This window comes from Triplophysa rosa, linkage group LG8 (assembly GCF_024868665.1).
Source record: "Triplophysa rosa linkage group LG8, Trosa_1v2, whole genome shotgun sequence".
Classification (NCBI taxonomy): domain Eukaryota; kingdom Metazoa; phylum Chordata; class Actinopteri; order Cypriniformes; family Nemacheilidae; genus Triplophysa; species Triplophysa rosa.
The window spans coordinates 18,156,391-18,173,766 of record NC_079897.1 but is presented as its reverse complement, the minus strand read 5'-3'; the positions used below and the strand labels follow the sequence as shown (position 1 = coordinate 18,173,766).

At 41.1% G+C, this 17,376-nt stretch overlaps 3 protein-coding genes across 6 annotated transcripts in view; all 3 read right to left on the bottom strand.

The window, feature by feature from the left end:
• Nucleotides 1–111: 111 nt before the first annotated feature.
• Nucleotides 112–2,614, bottom strand: cdca3 (cell division cycle associated 3). The gene is made up of 7 exons (XM_057340884.1): nucleotides 2,416–2,614; nucleotides 1,984–2,129; nucleotides 1,760–1,859; nucleotides 1,067–1,665; nucleotides 648–984; nucleotides 482–561; nucleotides 112–366 (listed from the first exon to the last, which is right to left on the bottom strand). Exons 2-7 carry the CDS (start codon nucleotides 2,119–2,121, stop codon nucleotides 274–276), a joined length of 1,347 nt encoding a protein of 448 aa, XP_057196867.1. The 5' UTR covers nucleotides 2,122–2,129; nucleotides 2,416–2,614; the 3' UTR covers nucleotides 112–273.
• A 346-nt stretch (nucleotides 2,615–2,960) lies between these two features.
• Nucleotides 2,961–11,244, bottom strand: pex5 (peroxisomal biogenesis factor 5). 4 transcript variants are annotated; one of them, XM_057340853.1, is made up of 16 exons: nucleotides 11,139–11,244; nucleotides 10,064–10,220; nucleotides 9,849–9,887; nucleotides 9,631–9,748; nucleotides 9,392–9,535; nucleotides 9,191–9,281; nucleotides 8,906–8,996; nucleotides 7,568–7,690; nucleotides 6,398–6,481; nucleotides 5,786–5,905; nucleotides 5,527–5,670; nucleotides 5,323–5,393; nucleotides 5,031–5,240; nucleotides 4,722–4,887; nucleotides 4,083–4,240; nucleotides 2,961–3,947 (listed from the first exon to the last, which is right to left on the bottom strand). In XM_057340853.1, exons 2-16 carry the CDS (start codon nucleotides 10,175–10,177, stop codon nucleotides 3,707–3,709), a joined length of 1,914 nt encoding a protein of 637 aa, XP_057196836.1. In that variant the 5' UTR covers nucleotides 10,178–10,220; nucleotides 11,139–11,244; the 3' UTR covers nucleotides 2,961–3,706. The 4 variants fall into 4 exon arrangements, with proteins under 4 accessions (XP_057196836.1, XP_057196835.1, XP_057196837.1 ...); XM_057340852.1 differs by having other exon boundaries at nucleotides 10,952–11,216; XM_057340854.1 differs by lacking the exon at nucleotides 7,568–7,690 and having other exon boundaries at nucleotides 2,962–3,947; nucleotides 10,952–11,215.
• A 672-nt stretch (nucleotides 11,245–11,916) lies between these two features.
• Nucleotides 11,917–17,376, bottom strand: part of clstn3 (calsyntenin 3) — a 14,410-nt gene continuing 8,950 nt past the window's right edge. The window contains exons 11-19 of the mRNA XM_057340834.1: nucleotides 17,075–17,134; nucleotides 16,653–16,801; nucleotides 16,281–16,429; nucleotides 15,299–15,525; nucleotides 14,671–14,832; nucleotides 14,375–14,520; nucleotides 14,119–14,254; nucleotides 13,567–13,751; nucleotides 11,917–13,482 (exon numbers count right to left, since the gene is read on the bottom strand). Of these exons, the coding sequence (XP_057196817.1) occupies nucleotides 13,333–13,482; nucleotides 13,567–13,751; nucleotides 14,119–14,254; nucleotides 14,375–14,520; nucleotides 14,671–14,832; nucleotides 15,299–15,525; nucleotides 16,281–16,429; nucleotides 16,653–16,801; nucleotides 17,075–17,134 (1,364 nt within the window). The 3' untranslated portion in view covers nucleotides 11,917–13,332. The remainder of the gene's footprint in view (nucleotides 13,483–13,566; nucleotides 13,752–14,118; nucleotides 14,255–14,374; nucleotides 14,521–14,670; nucleotides 14,833–15,298; nucleotides 15,526–16,280; nucleotides 16,430–16,652; nucleotides 16,802–17,074; nucleotides 17,135–17,376) is intronic.

The window sequence follows — 17,376 nt, the reverse complement described above, 5'->3', positions numbered from 1 at the left end:
TACTTAGTCTTTGTCACAGTTTCTCATACAAAGCAAAGACTTAAAGATCCCATCCACACTGTCCTCACATCAGCTCAAATATAATAAAGACAAAAATGCCTAATTTAAAATATCAGCTTTATTTACATTAAAACAGTGTTTATGCACAAAGAAAAACATACACATACACACACACGAGAATAAGAACAATGTAAGAAAGAAAAGAATCACCATAAATGCAAACTGTAATATACACTGTGTTGGGCGAAATGTTTCTGTACTGTACACTTCAGTTTACTCATTCTCCTTGTTGAGGGAGAGAATCAGAGCCCTCCTGTCCATCTGACTGAACCTCTGTTTTTCAGGTGTGGCCACTTTCAACTTCATCTGAACGAGAGACATTTAGAGATTTGTTTGACAATAGATTAAATGAAAATGATTACATAAAATGTGCATCTAAATGTGCACTGAGGTGATTGACAGTTCTTTCATGTTCAGTTACCTGTGAGTTACGGTCCCGGGGTGAATTGGCCTCCTTCAGGATCTGCAGAGGCGATCTACCCTCACCAATCAGAACTTTATCTGGAATATTTAAATCCAGGTTATAACCACTGAAAAAACAACAACAACAACATTTCAATAAAGTCCACCGTCACATAGACACTCACCTCTGGGCCTCTGTTTGGTTCGCACAACCATATTGTTGTTCTCATTGGTGGCTGGTTTCTTAGCAGAAAGTGGTGAAGACACGGTTGTTTTTCCACGTGCTTGCACCCCTCTCGCTCGGACACCATTGGTTCCAAAGCCCACTCCCAACCATTGAGGTTTAAAAATAGCCTGACTCGGGCTGCGGGTATCAAACTTCGGGCACCGTATGCCACACTGGACCGTTTCACCCTGGATGTTAGTCAATGGGCTGGATTTGATGGAGGTGACGGGAGGTTGAGGTGCAGAAGGTTTGGTCACCTCAGGCTGCTCGTGGCTCTGCTCTGGTGCAGCTGTGACCTGATAGAGACGGGATTTGAACCAGTCAATCACTTCAATATTTAAAAAGTCACAAAGCATTTCAATAAACTCAAAAACATACCTGCTCTTCAGAAGTCAGTGTTAAGACATCATCCGCTTCTGAGATCACTTCAGCAGCCGGCGTGCCATTCTCTGTAGATCGTGTTGGGATTGAGAAACAACCATAGGAGGGATCTTCATTCAGCGCACCCTCAGAAGGAGGTAGAGGAGTGAGAGGACGCTGCTCCTCCAGAGACGACGAGTAAATGCCTTCACGACAGGCAAGAAGACTCAAGCTCAGCTCCTTCCTCAATGGAGAATTACCAAGGTGCAGAGCTTCCTCCGCCTCTTCCAGCGAGGGCTCGCTGTCCACCTCCACTTCTGCCTGAGTTTCCCCAAGCAGCACAAACGGGCTGCTGCAAATGGAGCCGTAACCCTCTGAGGGAGAGATGACCAAAGGGGTGGACACAGTATCCGTAACAGCATTTATAATGCCCAAATTGTGGCGTTTCTCCAGGGGGAGCAGATGTTCTTTGGTGCTTGTGTCGTTTTGCTCCTCACTGCATAGGCTGGGGTGTTTGGTGAAGGAGACGGGAGGAAGAGGGGCAGGGGCAGAGTCGCCGGTCTTGACATCATTGAGAAAGAAGGTGCTCAGCCGGCGGGCGAGAGAGGTGATGCTGACTGTCAAGGAAGTCAGAAAAGGACACAAATATTGTAATAAGATGTTTGCTTGTGAGATCTTAATGGTTACAAAAGAAAATAACTATTTTCTTACCCTTTACTGGAGTTCGGGTGACTCCGGGAGTGGGAGAGCGAGGGTCAACAAACACAGGCCCAACTGACTCCACCACAGGAAGAGAGTAAGCCACACCCACCTACAGTAAAATACATTCAACGGTTAAAAAACACGTATTAGATGTACTGCTTACGTGTGGGCCCGGCCGAGGCGTGCCCTGTTTTGCTTCAGAATCTGGTTTGACGCAAAGAAAAAGTGTTTACCTGTATAGGTGTGCGGTCTAAATCACAGGAGGGTGAACGGGGGTCAGCTAGTCTGGCCACATGCGCTGCTTTTAGTCTCTGGATGGGATCTGGCTGTGGCGTCGAAGCCATAGACATCTTGCTTTCACTGGAACCCATTTTAATCGCTGTTTTGGAAATGAATAGCACAGCTGATGAAAACATGCCATTGAAAATTAATATAAAAACGTAGGTGTGCAGCGTTTATGTGTAAAAGCACTTTTAAAAAGCATATAGACATTATATAAATCAATAAAGCAAAAAATCGGATTGTGCCTGAACAAGCCACGTGCAGTTTTGTCAGCTAATCATGCATGTATGTGATAGAGTTGTCGAATACATATTACTTTATTGTCTGCAAGAACGGATAAATAAAACATAAGGTCATTGTCCAGTAAACAAAATCAAACTCACCTTAAAGATCAGCGTGTTTCGACCAGATATCAAAAAGTTCCCTTTGTTTTTTTCGCCTCAAGATCTGACCAAATATTACTGTTTCGTCCCAAACGTCTACAACAGACATACACTACATACAGCTGAAAGTAAACTAACAATGATGTAAATCCTCCACAAAGTCGCTCTCCAAACTCCGTGTGACTCGGCCATTTAAATGGGCCGTTCTGTGTTTGCGGTTATTTTTAAACAGACCAATAGATGAGCGCTGGGGCTCCTGCCTCGCTTCTGATTGGCTGAGGCGTGTATGTAGGCGTGGGCTGCTTTAACATAGGCCTGTGGTTGCGATTTGAAAAACAACTGCGTGTTGATGTCACTGGATTCGTCTTTCGCAATTATTTACAGTTAAAAAACAAGTAATAAAGTTAACTTATAATTTATATATACCCTTTGTTATTTTGTGTATTTATTTGAAGTATTAGTTTAAACATTTCAAATGATGAATATCATGTATATTACAAAAAATATGACGTGTACATACTTAAACTTAAGTACATATAATTTCTACGTTTAAATAATGATATGCATTTTTAAGTCAAAGCTTTATTGCTTGAATTACATATAACAGCTTGAATTGGCTATATGCAATACAACAATTATGCTACAATACACAATATGGCAAGTAGAATTTACAATTAGGCAAATTATTTTACAGCGTTAGCAGACTTCCTATAGCAAAGAGTGCTTTCAGACCTCTTGACTGAGACTCACAACCTGTCCTTAGTTCACAAACTTTCACCGGTATGACATTTAGGCTTGAGAACATATTTATAGCTCAATATCCCTCCACTCAAACAGAGGCAAGTATTTTTGAGCTCACAGTGCAGGGACTTTATTTGTCCCATATGAGATATATTACTGTAATAATAGCAAATAATAAGGATAATTGCAAAAACTGTGATCGTCAAGATGATAAAATGATAAAAACAATAACAAGCTCTATGTCAGTGTAAACCTGTGAAAAAGCTGTAGTTAGACTGTAGTGTAGTTGAACTTCATCCTCTGTCTTGTGTTTATTGATGTACCTTGGACTTTTTCTCAAGCGCTTTAGTTCATTTGTCTGTCTATTAATGCAGGGCTGGGGCTGAACGGGTTTTTCACGCTCTTTCGTTCACTTTCATTTCTTCCTTACTTCTCATCACAGACAAAATCGTGGCCCCGTAACTCTGTTGAAATCTCCAGTCTTGAAGTAAAAACATGTCTCTCCACACTCACATTCTATCTCCCTCCATTCCTTCAACCCCTCCACACTTCATTCAGTCTCTCCCTCTCTGTGACAGAAGTGCCTCATCAGTGTGTCCAGATCTCGCCGGTCAGCGGCGGCGTACAGTGAGCTTTCTCCCATCATGCTCAGCGCCATACGCAGAGTGGACCAGATGTTGTCTGACATCACTGTTGCTGCTGCACCTGGTCCTCGACCTGCACCTCCCTCCCCATCTCCTGCAGCCTGTTTCTGCAGAGAAAGGGCCTCTAGGAAGTGCTCTACTGCCTCCCTGATAGAGAAAAGGCATTATTGTTGTGTTATAGTAGCTTTTGTGGCATGTAATTTAATGCTTGCTTAAAATAAATAAGTTAGGAACTATTCATTTCATTTAGGAGATCTTAATACTAGGTCTGCCATGACTAACCTGTGGGCACCCAGGTTGACGCAGCTGATGCCCAGGTTATATCGGCTACGTACAAAACCAGGCTGTAACTCCAGTGCTTGTCTGTAAGCAGCTACTGCTTCCTCTGAGTGGTTCCCATTAGCAAGAGTCGCCCCCAGCTTGTTCCATAACAGATAATCCTAAACATGAGAAAATAAGAGAGAATAAGATAAGCATATAAAACCACTAACTGCTATGTTGAAGAGTCAATCAGATACTGGTACTGACTTATTCAAAATATTATCACGTTTAGTATTAACACAATATCAATAATCACTGTTATTAATATAACAGTTATCGTCAATACCAGTATACACCCCAATCTTAAATAAAGACTTCAGTTTTAATGGCCAGTGCTAAAAGCAGGTGTAAATGGGGTCCAAATGTTTTGTGATCATTTCTTCAAACCATATTCACAGGTATGAGGTGCAAATGCTAAGCCGTTCTAAAACATCCTGGACAACACCGAACGACCACCTCCTCACCCATCAATCAACCATTGAGCCGACTGCGATCACAAGCACCTAGTTACAAGGTGTAAACGTGTCCATCCCACCAGACCGCCTGATCTGATTAGCAGAGACACAGGTGTAAACAGGGTTGTGATGTGATTAAACAGACCTGTGGTGTGACAGACAGAGCTGCTGTGAAACAGTCCACAGCCTTGTCATACTCTCCGCTCAGGTTGAAGAGAACTCCCAGCCCACACTGCAGCTCAGGGTCCACCTGTGTGGGATCAGCGGCCGCTGCACTCAGAAACAACGACTGAACTTCATTAAACAGTGCTCTGTAGAAGAGAAAGAACAACACAGATGATGTAAGTTTTAATAAAAGACAACATAACCCCCCCCACACACACACAACCCAGGACATTATACCACAAAAATACAGCCTATAGGATAAATCCAATAATTCATTGAAGAATGTTACTCTGGCAGAAGGGATCCAAATCTCTCCCTCTCTTTGTCTCTCTCCCTCGCCTTCTCTCGCTCATGCTGCTCCAAGATATTCCGGTATTTAGGGTTGTGCCTCAACCAATCCCGAAGAGTCTCGCAGGCCTGCCTGTGCAGTGACTCATTGGTGAAGCTCACAGCTAGTGCCATGAGGGCTGTTAGATTGTCCTTCTTTAGCTCAATACATCTGAACACAATAAATAAGAAATATACTCCGTCAGATTTATACCAAACTGAACTGCTTTGCAAACTGCAGTTATAATTTTTACCTCCGGAGGGCGCTGATAGCGGCAAACTCTTGCTCGTTCTCTGCCTGGCAGGTGCCTAGATATTGCCAAGCCTGCAGAATTATCACATACACAGTCAGCAGTTTTCAAAGCCAAGGAACGCAGAACACAGCTAGAATCTCTTGAGGCATAATGTATCATCAGTTTTTGGTTGATGATAAATAATTATTCGTATGTGGCTCTGACCAGCTGGTTGTCTGGCTGTCTCTGCACGGCGCTCTCAAAGAGTCGCACGGCTCCTGGAATGTCCCCTGCTTGCATTCTCTTCACGCCCTCAGCAAATGGATCCTCGTGGGACATGTAGGGGTTGTCTTCTTCAAACTGATATCCCTATGTGATGGGACAATCGGCATGAAAGAATGACGTTTATAACATTGTTTTATGCTGACAGTTTTGCTAGCTAAAGTTGAATACAAGTTTTTGAAGTGTCTATATATTACGGTACCTTGTCATAAGAGCTACTGAGCATCTGGTCAAAGTCAGAGAGCCAAGGGTGAGCTTCTGCATCCCTCTTTGCCATTTCCTCCCACTCCTGCTGGAGCTTCTCCCAGAAATCAACATCACTCTAAATTCACACAAAACAAAACACACAAACGCAAATTAATTTTTATGTATGTCTGAATATTAAAGGGATACTTCACCCAAAAATGAAAATTATGCCATCATTTACTGACCTCCGATGAACACAGAGAAATATATTTGGAAGAATGCTTATAACCAGACAGATTTTGCCCCCCATTGACTTCCATTGTAGGAAGAAATACAATGGAAGACAAAAGCGCCCCAGAACTGTTTGCTGTCCTACATTCCTCAAAATGTTTTTGTGTACAACAGAACAAAAAAAAAGATAAAGTCATTTTTCCTACTATGGGAGTCAATGGGGGGCAAGACCTGTTTGGTTATAAGCATTCTTCCAAATATCTTTCTCTGTGTTCATCAGAACAAAGACATTTTTACAGATTTGGAACAACTCGAAGGCGAGTAAATGATGACAGAATTTTCATTTTTGGGTGAAGTATCCCTTTAAGTTCAAATGTGAGTGTAAAATCCGTCTCACTTCCACTGCTGCCTTGGCCTGTTGAAAATCTGGCCCATAAGTTGCGAACTCATCCACCCAAGATTCTGCTGAATCTGCCGAAACCTACAGAGCACATCGACATGCCGGCCTGTTAGCAGTCTCCAAAATACATTACTAAGCCTGCAATGCTTAAACACTACTCAGCAAAAGGAAAAAGAACAACACAGATTGTGATGAATGAGAGTGGGGGAATAAAGAAAAGATGTATTGGGAAAAAGGAAAGATTAGGCTGACAGAGCATGAAAAACTTCTCACCATCATTCATCCATCTTTCTTCTAACTAAAGATAGCAAGCAATGTTCTCTAAAGGTAACTTCGATAGGAAGTCGGTATGGTCTCAAGAGTTGCGAGAGGGGTATTAGCTGTAAAAGTCTTGTGCCGTGCTGTGATGCTGATTATAAAAGCACTATTAAAGCAACGGTTTGATTGCGTACTTTGGGGTCAATGTGGTTTGCTCGGCAGGGGCTAGTTAACAAAAATGACTAAACTAAAATGAAAGACAACTGCAGGGCTACTGCATTACTGTGGTCCTACCTGTCTGGTGAAAGTAGCCCATTGCTCTGCCTGTTTAGCTTTAATTTTGTCATTCTTCTTTTTGCCCTCTTGAGTTTCCACGTGCACAGTCCCTTCCCCTGATTTCAGGTACTGAGCAGCCAGTATAGGACGGAGGGTAGGGAGGGGAATTTATGGATATTCGGTGTAAGGAATTATTGTTGAGGAAAGTGGGATGTTTAGATTTTAGATATGGACGGAATTTAAAAGGTTAAAATCAAGTTAAAGTCAAGATGATGTCATGATAAGCTTCCATGACCAAAGGAAAAAGGGGTTATTAACAATTAAACTATTGCTTGTTTGAACCATAGGATAAAACCAAAAAAACTGTTAAGAAACTAAAAGTGAACTAATTTTAAACTAACTAACTAAGAAACTAATTTTTTAAAGCTAGTTTCCAAGCATAGTCCCAGACATTTGTGATCATTTAATACCCAAGAGCGCATACTGGTAAAGACATCCAATATTCTATGTAGTTCTTCTGGCTAAATCTGCCTAGCAGCTCAAGAAGAGCCAGAGCCAAGAAGTCTGCCAGGAGGCTAAAGTTGCACCCTTCAGAGCGTTTCCTCTATTGGAGGAGATGGGAAGGGCTCGTACCTGGTTGAGGCTGGAGGCCCAGTGTTGTGCCTCCTTGGCCTGTGTTCTATCAGTGAGCTCTTTTCCTGCTCTGTCCTCCACAGTCACACTGCCCTCGCCAATCTGCCTAATGAACCGCAGGAACTACACAATAACAACAACAATAACAGCTATTACACATCTACAGCTAACAACAAACACACACACATACAAGTCCACCACTGGTTTCTTGACAGTTGGGTTCAGTCACAAGTAAACCACAGAGAGGAAGGAAACACAGCCAAAGACGTTTAAATTTCCCAAATTACAGCACACGATAAAGCATGAGCAGAGTTAAATAGAAACGACAGAGGAAACCAAAAAGGTGAAGCAATGACCATGAAAAGGTGAAAAACGTGACATCACTTTATCATCTGCCAGAAGACAAAATAAAACCGGAATATAATTTTTTAAAGAGACAGTTTACCCCAAAAATGAAGGTTTTTCATCATTTACTTACCCTCATGTCATTCCAAACTTGTATGACTTGCTTTCTTCTCCAGAACACAAAAGATATTTTAAGGAACCAAAAACACTGCCCCCCATTGACTTCCATTGTATGGACACAAAACCACTGAGACATTTCTCAAAATATGTTATTTTATGTTCCACAAAAGAGTCTTTCGGTTCTGAATAACTTGAGGATGAATAAATGATAACAGCATTTTTATTTTTGGGTGAACCATAACTAACCTAAATCTAATAATCAGCATTGGAGTTTGGGTTCCTCGCCACAGCAGAGCAGTGCAGTGTTGGCTTGCTCACCGGGAGACTGCATTTATTTATTTATTTATTCATTTATTTATTAGATATTATTTATTATAATGATCTTGCTTGGTCTATAAACACCATGCACTGTGCTGTGTTTTACCTTTCTGTGTTTTTCTTATTTGCTCCTGTAAAGCTGCTTTGGAACAATGCACATTGTGAAAACCGCTATATAAATAAAATTGAATTGAATTGAATTGAATATCATCCACATTACAAAGAGCATACTGTAGGTTCACAAAAGCTCTACGATGTAAAGGGATCCACTGAGACCACATTAACCGTTTATTTGAACTCAAGTGATGTCTCGTGACAGATCATTTGTGTGATGTGATATTCCAGACAACACTGCAAAGGTTATACTTTAGTCAAAGTGTTCAACAAAATAATCAGATCATAAATATGTTCCCCAACTCATTTGTTAATGCATTTCAGGTGCATAATATAGTATGCATGTTTGGTCATCTATTTCTGTATGGACGTTGACTAAAGTGTTCTTGAAAACAACACAGCCCAGTGCTAGTGCAGTGACGTGCTTCATGTTCCTCTCACCTCTGTGTTCTTTAGTTTAGGATCATCCACTTTGGCAAGGAGCTCATTTGCTGTCTGCCTTAGTTCATCCCCTGCCTGATATTCTTGTGTCCTGGTCGGATCAAAATATATTAGAGTTCGCACAGGATATAATGGGTGAATAGTAACTCATTTCCACAAGTCAAAACGTCATAATATAATATTTTCTCTGCACTACAGTGTCCAAAGGATGTCTAAGGCTATATCAACTAGTCAGTTAACCAATGTAGTTCAACCTTGTGTACTATTTCACACTACATAAAATACCATTCTTTGTCTTGCTCTCTATCTCCCAAATCTCCCAGCCACAACTTCTCCTCTGATTGCTCAAGGTACTCCTCTGCCCAGCGGCCGGGGTCTACAAGACAAAAAGAAGGGAACTGAGTGGTAGAGATATAATGGAGGACAACAGAGAATGCTATAATAGAGAATTTATTTGCTATATAAATGTCTTTAAAATATATTGACCTTCCACATCACTGATAAATTCTCTGGTCCAATCAGCATCAGCTGGATCCAGACCAGCCTGTCCGGGAGAAGCGGCGGAGTCGGCGTTAGAAAGAAACTCGGCCGCCCAATCACCAGACAGCGCCAGGGCAGCCACATCAGGAGCTGGAAAACAGAAAAAGATCAAGTTATAACAAATAGGAAGGTGTAAAATATATTTGTGTATGTGTGTGTGTGTGTGTGTGTGTGTGTATACCTACCTCTCTGAGGAGCCTGTCTGTAACTCTGTTGATCTATCTGTTGCATTTCTTCCAGCAGTTGGCCCATATCAAAACTGTGAGGAGGCCGTTGCGGGCCCTGTAGAAATTCACTCACCAGCTGCATTTCAAAAACAAGACAGCAGTCCATTAAGCCATTATTAAAAAGGAAACAATGACAACAGAATACACATTGGAACACGATAAGACCAAATCCGCACCTCCTCTTCAGTGGCTATTTCAATTGGAGTAGGAGGAATCTAATGGAAATATGGAGAGAGCAAAACAGAAAGAAAGACTAAGACACTTAAGCCAAAATATTTACATGATTAATCCAGCTCTGTGATATTAGTTCCAATGGACCACAGTACAGTGCAGAGAAGTGTACAAATAATCAAGCAGTGTTTGTATTTTTAATAAAATTTCAATAGCTTACAGTGGGTGTTGATCTGTGTCTCCAAGCCCCTCCTTCTTGGGTCATGTGACCAGTTAGTTTCATGAGGGGATTGGCCGCCCCACATTCGGCTTCCACTAACTCCCGCATCGCCATGGCAATACAGAGTCAGACAAGCCCAGAATGACACTTCAGATATCTAAAAACGAGAGAAATAAAGTACATATAACATAAAAACATTAACATAACATAACAACAACAATCTAAGAAACGCAGTTTGAGTCTTGTTCTCAACCTCCGTGCTGAGCTGTAACTAAGACACTGAATCATCAGCTTCATCCCATCATCATAAATCCAACAGACTGAGCCCCCTTTCCACTGGCATAAACATATTTTCCATAACCTTAAAAGGATGAAAGGATAACATAGATTTCATTGATCCTAAAAAACTGGAACAGTATAACCGAGCTTCTACATGGCCAGCCTTCTCCAAAAACCTGTAGCAGAATTATCTTTTTGTCTTATTAACGCAATTATTATTAATAAACATTCAATGTGTGTGACATTTGATGGAAAATGAATGGGAAAGCGGCTGATCACATGCAAATCTTTTCATGTGCATTGAGAACTGCAACGTGACATACTATGACACACTTGTGCTCTGATCATAGCAGACAGATATCAACGAGGGTCTTGCTCATACTTACTATCAGCGTAGCTTCCTGATATTACAGTATGTAAACATTGCTGAACATAATCACGAGTTTCCTAAAATGTAAATGTAGGTTACAGTATAACGTTACACATCCAGACATCCGGTTAGCTCTTCACGGCGGTGTTTCTGCAGTAACGTTAGCTATGAATGGTTATCCTAGATAGCAGATTAACTGATTATGCTGTTAGCTTACATGCTACATAAACTCCTCTCACCTGTACAAGCGACGTTGTCACCTCTCCTCCCCTCCGTTAACTGATAAATATGGCCGTAAAAACGACAGCCACTAACGTTAGCAGACTGCTAACAATACGGTTGAGGTAAACGAACCCGTGTTGTCGTTGCATGAAGTGTAAAGTTAACGTTAAACGTTCCGCTGGTGACCCTCCTGTCTTTATTTACCTTTGCCCCATGGCCCTCTGAAACAGCAGCGAACCAGCCATACGAATCCACACAGTTCGCTCAGGCTATTCACCAACGTGATTTGCGTAAATCCAAACCGTTTAACTGTGCTGTGAGTGGAGGCAGGAGGCGCGAGATTTTCGTAGAGCTTGCGTAAAATTCCTAAAGTGACAGCGCGTGCATTGAATGCAGGTTGATTACCTATTGTTTTAACATCCAGCATGTTTGTTATAATTGTGTATGAAATATGGGTTAAAAGGGTTTGTAATATTAATTAATATTAAAGACAATGTAAAAAGATCGTTAAATATCGTTAAAGGTTGAATGGGCATCATTAAAAAAAAGCAAACAAATGTTTTTAAAATATTTCACATCCAACAGCTACACGTGCTTCTTTATAGACGGTTTCAACGTCAAAAAACATCAATAAATGTTACGTGGCCCAAACTGAACTTACGGTAGACCTCCGCAAACAATCTAACTGTTTTAATTTAATTTAATATACAATAAAAATATTAAAATTAATTAATATGAATATAAATTAAATATAAAATTAATTGTTATAACCAAACACAGACCGGAAGTTCGGGCCAGGCGCGTGCGACGTGCGTCCAATGAAACCGTCGCAATAATTTCTAAATTGAGTAATTTGTGTATTTATTAATTTTGTACTTTATTGTTATTTTGTTCTGCAGCTGTCACTTGGATACATTTAACCAGAGTCAACAATAACTTGTTTTCGACATTGACACCAACAAAAAAATCACAGACCACACACTGACGTAATCCGTGTGTTTTTATTATGAATTTTTTGAACAGATTATTTCTTCAGACGGTTATCAACAACAATCAATATAATCCATTTGTAAGTAGAATTAACCGTCAATAACAACCGTTGTGTTGTTAATGCAAGTTTATCCATTCTTAGTATCACACTGTAAAACAACAGGCCTTTATTTACTGACAGGTTTCCACTGTACATTTACACAGACAGAGAGATAGTCACGGGAAGAAAGAAAGAAAGAGAGTGCGAGCAGAAGGGAGGAAAGGGTGGCACAGTTGTACATTCAGAAACCAAAAAAAAGCAGTGGCAGTATCTAAAGATAGGGAGGACAGAGAAGGAAAAGAGGACAGGTGGGAAAAGAGAGACAGGTGCATGATGAAAGGGATGGGAGGTGAAAGTGTGATAGGCATAACAATAATGTGCCTTTCTGTTTCACTGTGATTCAGATATTAAGTTCTTAAATTACACAATTTAACACACAAATAAATAGACATTCATCAAGCCAATCATTACCGCTCTTAATACTAACACTATTATTGTCATTATCACTGTATATATTACCAATAGAGATATTAGAAAAAAATAACTAGCCTATTTGAAAGTGCAAAGACTTAAAATGAACAAAAATAATGGAACTGACAAACAAAAAATGATAGTAATAGTCCTTTGTATTTACATACATTTAAGTACAATCAAAATTGCCCAGGTTGAGCTAACATTCTGATACAGCAGAGGGCATTGCACTGTACTGTGAGGTGAGAAGAGGAGCACAAAAGATCTGCAAGTTTGCGTAAAAGTGATCCTGCTATTGGGACTTAAAGAAAGCAATCGCCTACCTATCTGTAGTCTATCGATAATACTAAACACCTTTACGACTAATCCTCTAAATCTGTACATGTGAATTTCTTAGAGGAATGTATCAAGAGATAGATTGTGCAGAGGATTAACAGCGTCTGAAGTTGTTGAGTTTTGTACTCAGTATGCTGGGCACTAGATGTTATATTCATTTAAAAATGATGCAACTTGTGACCTGATTCTGAAACGTTCAGAGTCAGTTTTCTGATATGAGTTGATAATTTACAGTGTTGTGTTTGATACTGTCTAGTGAGCACATCAATGGTTGTAGGAACGGGTTGTAGGATGAATGACTATATAATTGTGCCATTTTTAAATATTGGGATTTGGGCTAAGAGTGGCAAAATTTTAGTCACACGTCTCAGCAAGAGAGTATTCGTTGTGCATTGCGTTTGTGGGAGCGTACATTCCAGAAAGAAGCATTGCATTCACAGAGGCTGAGATCCCATAATTGTGTCACAGGTTGTGTAACAGGTGTTGAGTGTGTGTGACATGTTAGTAGTGATTCCTGTATTTTGTGTAAGTGGTTGTTTTTGAGTATCTTGGAGTATCTGCTCAGTAGCGCCGGGGGGCGGAGTCTCTTCCCTCTTTCTTGATGATGATTCGTTGGTCATCACTGATATCGTCAGGCGAATCCACTACTTCTTCCTCATCGTCGCAATCTCCTTCCATATCAGCAGCAATGCCCATGCGGTTCTCATATGACTAATGAGGAAAAAAAACAGAGATGTGTAAATAACCAATGCCACGTTATCAATAATGCTGATATGCCTCCTGGTGGATTTTTACCTCCATAGGGTTTACAATAATGGTAAGGGCAGAGTCATCCCATTGGTTACTGCCCTCTTTGCCTCCGCCTCTTGCTCCTTCACCACGTCGGTGGATGGAACGGATGCGGAAGACGCCAAGAATCACCATGACAACCAAAAAGCCCACACACACCATGATGATGACAGTTGCAGCTCCGGGAACAACTGCATGTGGGTGTGAGAAGGAAAGAGAGATTCATATTTTTAAATCTTTAAAGGAGTCTTATCATGACACATGATAACAATTTTCCTTGACATTTTGGGACATGTCAGATAATGTTTCCTAAACACCAACAAGTGGCTGACAATATAATTATAGGGCTTTTGCCTCATTTTTATAGTAGAGTGACGACAGAGTAGACAGAAAAGTAGGGTGTGATTGATCAAGACATGACCCAGGTCGTACCCGAACCTGGTCTCTGTGAGCCAAGCCAACAGCCCTGACATGTCTATAAGCATGTGCACAGCCCACTGTGCCACAGCTTCAACAACATTTATTTTAAACAAGGTTCCTGACAAGGTCCGCTTGTACCAGAGTTGCGGTGTGGGTTTGGGAGTGTGTGTCCACTCAGTTCTCCAGTGTGGTGGGATGGGTGGAGGAACTGCTGCTGAGATGCCAGAAGATGTGACGGATGGTACAGACTGTCCAGAGAATGCAGGAAGTTCACCTGTGTGTAGGAGAAAGCAACACAAGAGAGTGAGTGTAAGAAATGTACAGAAGTGTGAACCACACGTGTTGTTGGTCATGAAGTGTATGCATTGGGTGTTGTGTTCTGTCGGTTTCTTACTTCTAGCGTGAGCTCATTGCTGGTGTAGCGTCCGTTCATTTCTGAGCAAGAGAGACGAAACCTCCTCTCAAAACGGGCTGAGCCCTTCGCTAACCGATAACGAATGGAGCGCAGTACGTCCTCATACACAGAGATGGACTCGGCCCCTGAAAGCGCGAAATAGAAAGAAGATTTTTTTCTTTTGAAATATAAGATTGTACTCCTGACTTGAACCTCACTAAATATGGCCATGTAAATACAAATTTCCATTGATTATATATCTCTCTTAATCCTTTAAAATTAAAAACACTAATTACCGGTGATGGCAATGTAGGCCATTGTGTTAATGATCTCCAGCCCCCTCTCTTTCAATGCCTCCATGTCGACCAGAAGCTCCTCCCTTTCTGGATTTAGCTCCTCCCCCAAGGGCTGGACTTCACACCCATCCAGAGTGTGAGCCACTGCATCTGACATCAGCGCTGAAAAAACCCCCAAAAAGAATAAATAACATTCTTACCCTTTGGCCATAGTGAGATGAGAGCAAAGTTCTGTTTCCTGTATTACACAAGCTCAAAGCTACAGATAACAGAGAGCTGAGGCTGAAGTGAGAGAGTACAGCAGAGGAGTATATAGATTAATCTGAGGGTAGATAAGAAATTCCATCAATTGCTTTGCTTTCCTTTCCTATCGATAGCATTATATATTTGCAACGACATTGCAGCTTGCAAATACAAGACAAACCCTTGACTTTGTAATAAATCTGTGCTGCATTGCCCCTGAAGAAAAGCAAAATAACTATCTTACATTGTAATCAAAGTAGATATAGATCTTTTGTTTTCGTTTAATGAACACCATCCATCTTGGTTAAAACTCCATTCAAGAAAACTTCAAATATCAAGCTATGGTGTAATAATGTTATAATAAAGATGTTTTTAAAGACTTTACCTCCTCCTTCCATGCCCTGGGCAGCTATGTTAACAGCATGAGACAAGGAGCAGACAATGCGAAGCTCGGGAAACAAGGGGACCCCTTGAGGTCCCTCAAATTCAGCGGCTGGACGAGCCAGGTGGGGTCCAACCCCGGAGAGAGAGATCTGTGGGGCGTCAGGCTGGAGCACGACCAAGTAACCCTCCAGCTGTCTGAGAGACAGACAGCTCTCTTCACTGAAACACCTGCAGAGACCCAACAATGTCAGATGAATCATACAGACCATCGTTTGCTGTGATGTCAGGGGCTATTATGATACAACTTGTGTGTATAAACCCTGTTTGTATATACACGTGTGCGTGTGTGTTTCGGAGTATGTGTGCCAATAAATCTGTTCACTGTAATCAGCTGATTAAACTGATCTCCTTCTGAACGATGATACTGCTACAGCTGATTCATATGACCCTCTGACCTGATATCTGGTAACAGTGAAGAAAACTGACTAACTGCCAACAAACCAGCCATACGTTCATCCCCATAATTTTATTTTTGTGGCCCATCATCTCGTGAGCCTCATTCACGGTAGACCAATCACAGCCGACTAGACCATCTGACCAATCACATCACACTAGGCTAGCGGAAAGGAGGGGATTAGACAGATGAATTGCAGAACGAATCATTTGAGAGTCAGTCAAGAAGTAAGGTAAGAATAACTGCCTATTATTACGAAATAATCGTGTTTTTACACCTTCTATGTACATAAACTTGTTGTTGGACACTTAACCAAAGTAGGACCTTAAAAATCCCTAGTTATGTACTCTTTAAAGACCTGGAGGATGAAAGAGGAGTAAGAAGATCTGCGAGACAAGATGGGGCTTGACCATTCATTTTAAATTGTATTCTAAAATGAGCAGGGAGCCAATGAAGAGAGGCTAAAATTGGTGTAATATGATTTTAGCATGTAGCTAAAAAGGGTACATAAACTAATATGATTGCTTACCTAAGAGTGGTGGTCAGTTTCAGAGGACGGACGCCAGGGGTGGCAAATCGTAAAGAGTTTCTGTATGTCACCTGCTGAACAGCGCGGTTGAAACTTTCAATGTCATCTCCCTCTAACACTAGTACAGACTGGCTTGGGTTCACATGCACCTGATAAAGAGAAGCTGGAGTTAGTGAAGTTGAACTAGTTAATAGTTAAAAGCAACTTGAGCTATTGACATGCTTGCTGTTGATTATCACACAAAATGATCTATCTTGTAAAAGCGAAAAAGTGTGTCCTGTAAGGGAATCCCATGGGGGTAATCTATATCAAAGTGAATAAATGTGGGCGATTGTCTATAAATGTGTCAAGCTTGACGTAGTTATATTGTACCTTCATGCCTGAGCCCAAAGTCTCAAGATCTCCGAAATCAAGCCCCTCTCGACAAGCGTACAGACACTCCACAACACTGTGTGGCTCCACATTTCCTGGACGGACGGTCACACCTGACAACAGCCCCTTGTAACCATTTACAAACTTCCCTATAGGAAAAATGAGAATACATATTTATGCATCAATTCAACCAATTCTCCCAAAGATCCACAAAGAAACATAACTAGTGCTTTGTGTTAGCTTTTGTATTAGTGCAGTGTCATAATTTACTTCCTGTATAGTCACATTAACACAGGAAAATAAATGACATTTAAAACATGAAACTCATTTAGACACTCAATTCACTTTCTATTGATCTCGAGTGGCTTGTGAATTATACATCCTCAATCAAACACAAACATACACATTCTCCTGTTCCTCACCTGTGTCTTTGCTCTCCGGCATGGTGTTGTTCAGTATATCTTTAGTTTTCTCCTCTGGCTCTGCAGGAACGAAATAGATTAAGAGCAATAGGATGAAGAAAGTGAGAGTAATTTCATTCATTAGAAGCCACAGCCCAGTGTCAAACCATCGGTTGTGATAAAGCTGTTTTAAAAGGTGATTAACACAGACTAGGTGACCCAGTTAGCAGAACAGCAGGAGACTAAAAGCTTGGGCAACTGTCTGTCTCACACACACACACACACACACACACACACACACACACACACACACACACACACAC